The sequence below is a fragment of the Drosophila rhopaloa genome, unplaced genomic scaffold (genome assembly GCF_018152115.1).
Source record: "Drosophila rhopaloa isolate 14029-0021.01 unplaced genomic scaffold, ASM1815211v1 contig_218, whole genome shotgun sequence".
NCBI lineage: Eukaryota > Metazoa > Arthropoda > Insecta > Diptera > Drosophilidae > Drosophila > Drosophila rhopaloa.
Genome location: NW_025335104.1, coordinates 1,769,405 through 1,777,988, shown reverse-complemented (window position 1 = coordinate 1,777,988; position 8,584 = coordinate 1,769,405). Strand labels below are relative to the sequence as shown.

At 42.8% G+C, this 8,584-nt stretch overlaps 1 protein-coding gene across 1 annotated transcript; it reads right to left on the bottom strand.

The window, feature by feature from the left end:
- Window positions 1–1,091: 1,091 nt before the first annotated feature.
- Window positions 1,092–6,993, bottom strand: LOC123037924 (extensin-like). Its single transcript, XM_044460780.1, has 8 exons — window positions 6,895–6,993; window positions 6,599–6,697; window positions 6,410–6,508; window positions 6,193–6,319; window positions 2,238–2,365; window positions 1,503–1,601; window positions 1,314–1,412; window positions 1,092–1,223 (listed from the first exon to the last, which is right to left on the bottom strand). Exons 1-8 carry the CDS (start codon window positions 6,991–6,993, stop codon window positions 1,092–1,094), a joined length of 882 nt encoding a protein of 293 aa, XP_044316715.1.
- Window positions 6,994–8,584: the final 1,591 nt, after the last annotated feature.

Here is an 8,584-nt window from a genome sequence, read left to right as displayed (position 1 = left end):
TGGTTCAATGAACACGTGCAAGGGCAGGAATTGTACAAAGGTCCTGAATTTCGCAACCGGTAACGCAGGTATGAGTGCAATTATAGAGTGCCTTTGTAACTGTACAATATCAGGTAATATACCTTTTTTGATTGGTCGAATCGGAAAAAATAGCACTACAAATTAGGACCAAAATTATTCATAACATTTAAATTGCACAACAGGTAGTACAGGTACATAAAAAAACATGACTTTTATTGCCTTTTTTAAAAGGGTCAAACTAGGGAACCTTTAAAGGGTCTAGGGATAATTCTTTTTAATTTGGGATATTACCTAACTTTGCTATATATTTAGAAATCCTATAATCCGTAGATCAGTCAATGAAAAAATTTATCGAGTGACGACGTTACTCTGTCTGTTACAAGGTGAAAAATTATTTTTTACAAGTGATAAAAATTATTTTTTACAAGTGATACAAATTATTTTTTACAAGTGATAAAAATTATTTTTTACAAGTGATAAAAATTAAATGTAATAGCGTGCTATTCGAAACACAAACATTTTACTAATGACTTTCAAATTCTCCTAAAATGGCATTCCATGCAGGTGATTTTATATATATATAATTTCATAATTTTTATTTTTTCATGCAGCACTATAAAAAATGCCACGTGTATCACATTTGTCACAGGAGCAACGTCGCCAAGCTGCTTTAAGTCGCAGTAGAGCCCGCTATGAACGGAATGCGTCCCAAATAAGAGCTCGAAACTCTCAACATATCGCCAATGTTCGCGACAATAACCCTAACTTTCGGGAGGAAAGTCGTGCTCAGGATTCCACTGCCCGCGCGCAGCGGAGAAGAAGTGAAAGGGTTCGCAACCTTGAACGGATTCGGGACGCACAAGCGCATTCAAATCGCCGGGAGGACTCTGAGGAGCGAAGACAAGAGCAGTTCCGAAACACTGCTGAGCATGCGTCTCGGAGGACTAACCCAGAAATGCGTTCTGCGGAGCGTATTCAGGATGCTGCAAGACATTCGAATCGTCGACAGGACTCTGAGGAGCGAAGACAAGAGCAGTTGCGAAACACTGCTGAGCATGCGTCTCGGAGGACTAACCCAGAAATGCGTTCTGCGGAGCGTATACAGGATGCTGCAAGGCATTCGAATCGTCGACAGGACCTGGACTATCGTGTCTCAGAGCGGACTCGGGATATGGAGGCACGCGCGACCCGTCGACAGGACTCTGAGGAGCGAAGACAAGAGCAGTTGCGAAACACTGCTGAGCATGCGTCTCGGAGGACTAACCCAGAAATGCGTTCTGCGGAGCGTATACAGGATGCTGCAAGGCATTCGAATCGTCGACAGGACCTGGACTATCGTGTCTCAGAGCGGACTCGGGATATGGAGGCACGCGCGACCCGTCGACAGGACTCTGAGGAGCGAAGACAAGAGCAGTTGCGAAACACTGCTGAGCATGCGTCTCGGAGGACTAACCCAGAAATGCGTTCTGCGGAGCGTATACAGGATGCTGCAAGGCATTCGAATCGTCGACAGGACCTAGACTATCGTGTCTCAGAGCGGACTCGGGATATGGAGGCACGCGCGACCCGTCGACAGGACTCTGAGGAGCGAATACAAGAGCAGTTGCGAAACACTGCTGAACACTCTACTCGGAGGGCTATTCCGGAGCTTCGAATTCCTGAACGGATTCGGGACATGGAGGCACACGCGATCCGTCGAGAGGACCCCGAGGATCGACGACGAGAGCAGTTGCGAAACACTGCTGAGCACTCAACTCGGAGGACTATTCCGGAGTACCGAAATCCTGAGCGGGTACGGGACGCCGCAGCGCGTGCTATTCGTCGAGAGGACACAGAGGAGCGGCGACAAGAGCAGGTGCAAAATACTGCTGACCATGCCACTCGGAGGAACAATCCCGAATTTCGAATTTCAGAGCGGATTCGGGACGCCGCAGCAAGAGCTGCTCATCGCGAGGACCCAGAGGAACGTGCAAGGGAACAGGAAAGGAACACTGGAGAGCACCGACAGCGACGAAGGGATATGGAAGACAGGCAGCGAGAACAGGAAAGGGACGCCGATAACAGGAGAGCAACCAGGAGAAATCCCATCGCTAGATCACAGGAGCAACGGATAAACACATCACAACGCCGGGAAACACGACAACAGCGGAGGATTCGAGAAGAACAAATTCGGCAAATGGCAGAGGATCGATTATTAAACTTTAGGATGGACTCACAAAATCGACTGGATGCCTCCCAAAGGCAGTCACAAAGAAACATGGACGCAAGAGCTCAACTTTCGGAGGATGAACTGGAACAGGAACGAGGACAACAGCGAAATAGGATTCGATCATCAGCGAGGGATCTGTATCACAGGAACATTAAGGAAGGCAAATCAGTTTAGTGTTATAAGAATTGAATGGTAAAAAATTTTAATAGGGTCATTTAATTAGTTTAGGCTGTGCGTTGATTCTTGGTTTTCAATGAACAGTTTTATATATATAGATTTTAATTCAGTTTTAAGTTTTTAATTTTAAGTTTTAAAAAGAAATCAAGATCAGCCGCCGCACAATTATTGTACTACACAGAGTCAGAGAGAGAGAGAGAGAGAGAGAGGTGAGAAGTGCGGGAGAGAATGCATTCGGTGTTCAATGCTTGTGTATAATTTGTTGGAATTATTATTCCTACTTTAGGCTAATGTAACTTTTTTTAGAATTGACCTAGAGCTTCAGTAAAACCACCATATGAATCCTTAAAGTATCAGGATTCCCTCGATAAATTTTCATATTGCTAATTGACTTAGATCAGTGTTTTTTTGCCGTTTGGAAAAAATGAGGAAGATTCCTAGATTTTCAAAGATCGATAAAAAATAGTAAACATTAAAATATCGAATATTAAATTAAATAGAATCTTTATTATGTAGAGGCCAAAAATCGCATCGATTGATTAACGCGTTTAGCGTCCAGATTTTTTTATAGAAATTGGGGGTTTTTTGCCACTGGAAGAAAATGGGGGCATGTTTGTGGCCAAAATAAATCTTAGCAAATCAGTTTAGTGTTATAAGAATTGAATGGTAAAAAATTTTAATAGGGTCATTTAATTAGTTTAGGCTGTGCGTTGATTCTTAGTTTTCAATGAACAGTTTTATATATAGAGACTAGCAGGGTGCCCGCAGCTTCGCTTGCGATGAATAACCCCAATATCCTACTTTTCTTATGTAATAAGTATGTGGACATGGGGCAGACCACGTTTTTGCTATTCAATAGAATACATAAAACACTGTACTTCACCAAACAATTGGCCTTTAACCAACAGCGCCATTAATGTTTTAACTTTTAAATGAAAGACTCGAGATATCAGGTCATGACGATTCTGAGGTTTTTGGCCTGGAAACAACTCATTCGTTATTTCCTCCCATTTAGGGTTACAGGTAAATGTTATAAAAATATCAGGTCGGCCATGATGTCGAACATAAGTCATAGCATCCTGGGTCTTTTCATGCATATATCGAGGAGAGCCTGTAAAAGTGGAAGGTAAAATCACCATCTGACCAAGTTGAGTCATATCTGCATCTCCCCTACCTATAGCGTCTTGAAGATGTACATATGTAACTTTCTGCTCCCAACTTTTTTTCGATTTGCTCGAATATAATTAAGCCGTTCGGTTTCCATTTTTGCACTCATATCAACCAAAAATTGATTAAACAGAGCTCAATAATAATGCACGTGATTGACTTTAGTCTTCCTTAGAATTATTCGATAACTGTAAAAGCTAAATGCAGATACAGTCTTCTTTAGATCATTTTTGTTAACGGATCCCGTTGGGGAATATTTATGGAATATCCATCATATCCGTGGCAAAAAATTAATGGATATTGTAGACAGTCATAAGATCTTTAAAGTTCACTTTGCTATTATGACTCTCAATAACAATGTCCCGACTTTAAAATTGTTGAAACCCACTTCATTTGTTTGAGGTGCATTATAACGACCTCTATGAGCATTTGCTGGCTTTTTATCAGCGTTAATGACCATTTTGAAGTCTTTGCAATCTTTTGGGTCACCAATAACTATAAACTAATGTCTACAGATATTAAAACCGTATTAAAGCTCATTTTATATTTTTAAGGAAGCGTACGGAAATGCAAGGCAGAGAGAGAGGGAGGGAGATGGAATCATTTGTTGACAATTTGTATGAAAATGCAGAGAGAGATAGCAATATGCAGGCAGAAAACGTATGATGCTTATGGAGACACTTAAATTCGATAAAAGATCGACTTTTTGCTTAATTTCTTTGTTTAGAAGATAGCTAGAGCTTTGGTGAAACCATTAAATGAATCGTTAAAGCTTAAGGAAAAACTTTACCGAAGGAATTTTTGATACTCAGTTTGAAGATATTTTTGGCTAAATTGTAATTTTAGAACGGGTGTTAAAAATAGTAAAAAGCCTTAAATCTAAGCGGTCAAATTTTTTAAACATTTATAATGTCTTAAACTATTTTTGGGCAAAAACGGATTCGATTGCTAAAACGGTTTAGCGTCCAGAATTTTTGAAAGGAAAGTTGACCTTTTTTCCAATTGGAATCGATTGGGGCCACTTGGGGAGCCCCAGTTTTCTTACTGATAGCTTTATATATAGAGATGATGACTGCCCCCCTGCCCTTTTCACAAAGCCCAGCGGCTTGAACGCTTTGACGGTTTATTCGTGTGTGTTGCTTGTATAATTTAATTTTAATTTATTGTTAATTTATTGTTAAGTTAAATTTAGTTTTAAGTTTTTAATTTTAAGTTTTAACAAGAATGGAAAGCTAACTTCGGGCGGAGCCGAAGTTGATATACCCTTGCAGAATACAATACAATTTGTATTCTGTAAATTCTTCAAAATTTGAATTGAACATATCTACCCTTTTCAGCCTCTTATATAATGCAAGGGAGTGACAGTAACGGGCAGTAACGGTCATAAAAATTACGACTGGGTTTACATGCTTTAGTTTACAACCCATTACTTTTTAGATAACAGAGACATTTTTTTTTAAGAAATCCACGGGATTATCCCATTATAACCTGATAAACAGGTAATGTTTGGCAATCGTTCAATTGGTTCAATGAACACGTGCAAGGGCAGGAATTGTACAAAGGTCCTGAATTTCGCAACCGGTAACGCAGGTATGAGTGCAATTATAGAGTGCCTTTGTAACTGTACAATATCAGGTAATATACCTTTTTTGATTGGTCGAATCGGAAAAAATAGCACTACAAATTAGGACCAAAATTATTCATAACATTTAAATTGCACAACAGGTAGTACAGGTACATAAAAAAACATGACTTTTATTGCCTTTTTTAAAAGGGTCAAACTACGGAACCTTTAAAGGGTCTAGGGATAATTCTTTTTAATTTGGGATATTACCTAACTTTGCTATATATTTAGAAATCCTATAATCCGTAGATCAGTCAATGAAAAAATTTATCGAGTGACGACGTTACTCTGTCTGTTACAAGTGCAAAAATTATTTTTTACAAGTGATAAAAATTATTTTTTACAAGTGATACAAATTATTTTTTACAAGTGATAAAAATTATTTTTTACAAGTGATAAAAATTAAATGTAATAGCGTGCTATTCGAAACACAAACATTTTACTAATGACTTTCAAATTTTCCTAAAATGGCATTCCATGCAGGTGATTTTATATATATATAATTTCATAATTTTTATTTTTTCATGCAGCACTATAAAAAATGCCACGTGTATCACATTTGTCACAGGAGCAACGTCGCCAAGCTGCTTTAAGTCGCAGTAGAGCCCGCTATGAACGGAATGCGTCCCAAATAAGAGCTCGAAACTCTCAACATATCGCCAATGTTCGCGACAATAACCCTAACTTTCGGGAGGAAAGTCGTGCTCAGGATTCCACTGCCCGCGCGCAGCGGAGAAGAAGTGAAAGGGTTCGCAACCTTGAACGGATTCGGGACGCACAAGCGCATTCAAATCGCCGGGAGGACTCTGAGGAGCGAAGACAAGAGCAGTTCCGAAACACTGCTGAGCATGCGTCTCGGAGGACTAACCCAGAAATGCGTTCTGCGGAGCGTATTCAGGATGCTGCAAGACATTCGAATCGTCGACAGGACTCTGAGGAGCGAAGACAAGAGCAGTTGCGAAACACTGCTGAGCATGCGTCTCGGAGGACTAACCCAGAAATGCGTTCTGCGGAGCGTATACAGGATGCTGCAAGGCATTCGAATCGTCGACAGGACCTGGACTATCGTGTCTCAGAGCGGACTCGGGATATGGAGGCACGCGCGACCCGTCGACAGGACTCTGAGGAGCGAAGACAAGAGCAGTTGCGAAACACTGCTGAGCATGCGTCTCGGAGGACTAACCCAGAAATGCGTTCTGCGGAGCGTATACAGGATGCTGCAAGGCATTCGAATCGTCGACAGGACCTGGACTATCGTGTCTCAGAGCGGACTCGGGATATGGAGGCACGCGCGACCCGTCGACAGGACTCTGAGGAGCGAAGACAAGAGCAGTTGCGAAACACTGCTGAGCATGCGTCTCGGAGGACTAACCCAGAAATGCGTTCTGCGGAGCGTATACAGGATGCTGCAAGGCATTCGAATCGTCGACAGGACCTAGACTATCGTGTCTCAGAGCGGACTCGGGATATGGAGGCACGCGCGACCCGTCGACAGGACTCTGAGGAGCGAATACAAGAGCAGTTGCGAAACACTGCTGAACACTCTACTCGGAGGGCTATTCCGGAGCTTCGAATTCCTGAACGGATTCGGGACATGGAGGCACACGCGATCCGTCGAGAGGACCCCGAGGATCGACGACGAGAGCAGTTGCGAAACACTGCTGAGCACTCAACTCGGAGGACTATTCCGGAGTACCGAAATCCTGAGCGGGTACGGGACGCCGCAGCGCGTGCTATTCGTCGAGAGGACACAGAGGAGCGGCGACAAGAGCAGGTGCAAAATACTGCTGACCATGCCACTCGGAGGAACAATCCCGAATTTCGAATTTCAGAGCGGATTCGGGACGCCGCAGCACGAGCTGCTCATCGCGAGGACCCAGAGGAACGTGCAAGGGAACAGGAAAGGAACACTGGAGAGCACCGACAGCGACGAAGGGATATGGAAGACAGGCAGCGAGAACAGGAAAGGGACGCCGATAACAGGAGAGCAACCAGGAGAAATCCCATCGCTAGATCACAGGAGCAACGGATAAACACATCACAACGCCGGGAAACACGACAACAGCGGAGGATTCGGGAAGAACAAATTCGGCAAATGGCAGAGGATCGATTATTAAACTTTAGGATGGACTCACAAAATCGACTGGATGCCTCCCAAAGGCAGTCACAAAGAAACATGGACGCAAGAGCTCAACTTTCGGAGGATGAACTGGAACAGGAACGAGGACAACAGCGAAATAGGATTCGATCATCAGCGAGGGATCTGTATCACAGGAACATTAAGGAAGGCCCAACGGTTATTTGTATTTGCTGTGGAGGAACATGGTTCCGTTCGCAGGTAAGTGGATTATCCATCCTGGCTATCTCCTCTAAATTTCCTCTCCTAAACGTTGGCAACGCCTTTTATTTGTCAAGAAAATTTCCCAGTCCGTCCGGCAAATATAACTTTTGCCACACTTGTCGTCGTGCCATTTCTCTTGGCAAACTCCCATTACTCTGCCTTTCTAATGGGTTCGATTTCCCAGAAATCCCTGAGTGCTTAAATGGACTCACCTGCCTCGAAGAACGCCTTATTTCACCGAGAATCCCTTTTATGAGGATTATTTCCCTCGGCTATGAAAGGCAATGTGGAATCAGAGGGGCAGTGGTGAATGTTCCAATTTCAGTTCCCGATATTGTGACTGCGCTTCCACGCTCTTTCGACTCTACCCATGTCATCCAAGTCCATTTAAAAAGGAGACTAGAGTACGCTCACAATTTCATGACTGAAACTATTCGACCCGCTCGGGTCCTTGAAGCTGTACGGTACTTAGTAAATACCGAGCTCTACAGAAAACACAACATTTCACTAAACGAATCATGGCTAACAGAACTTCAAGGAATTAATGATATTCCTTTTATTGCGGACGAATCTGATCGCGAAGCAGTAGAGCAACTTCTTCACCAGCAGCACCACTCCCAAAATGCTGCAGAGCTCGAAGAAAATTTAAATCCCGGAGGCCATGAAACATTATTGGAAAATAATGATACTGCAATTCAGCGCATTGCATTGGCACCAGGTGAAGGCCGTCGGCCAACAAGCTTAACGCTTGACGAAGACGCAGAGGAACTTTCCTTTCCAACTATTTCTTGCGGAGAAATATTTAAAGGAAATACAACCTATGCGAAAAAAGCCAGATCCCAAATCCGTTTTTACGACCGTCGTTGCGCTGTAGTTCCAAAAGTTTTATACATGTATAAATTTTACGAAATGCAGCGCATACAAAATTCAATTTCAATTGCTTTACGCAAAAAGTCAGGAGCGGTTACCGCTGGTAATCTGCGGGATGAATCATTTGTTGACCGTCTTGTGCAACATGATGATGGCTACCACATCCTGAAAGGCT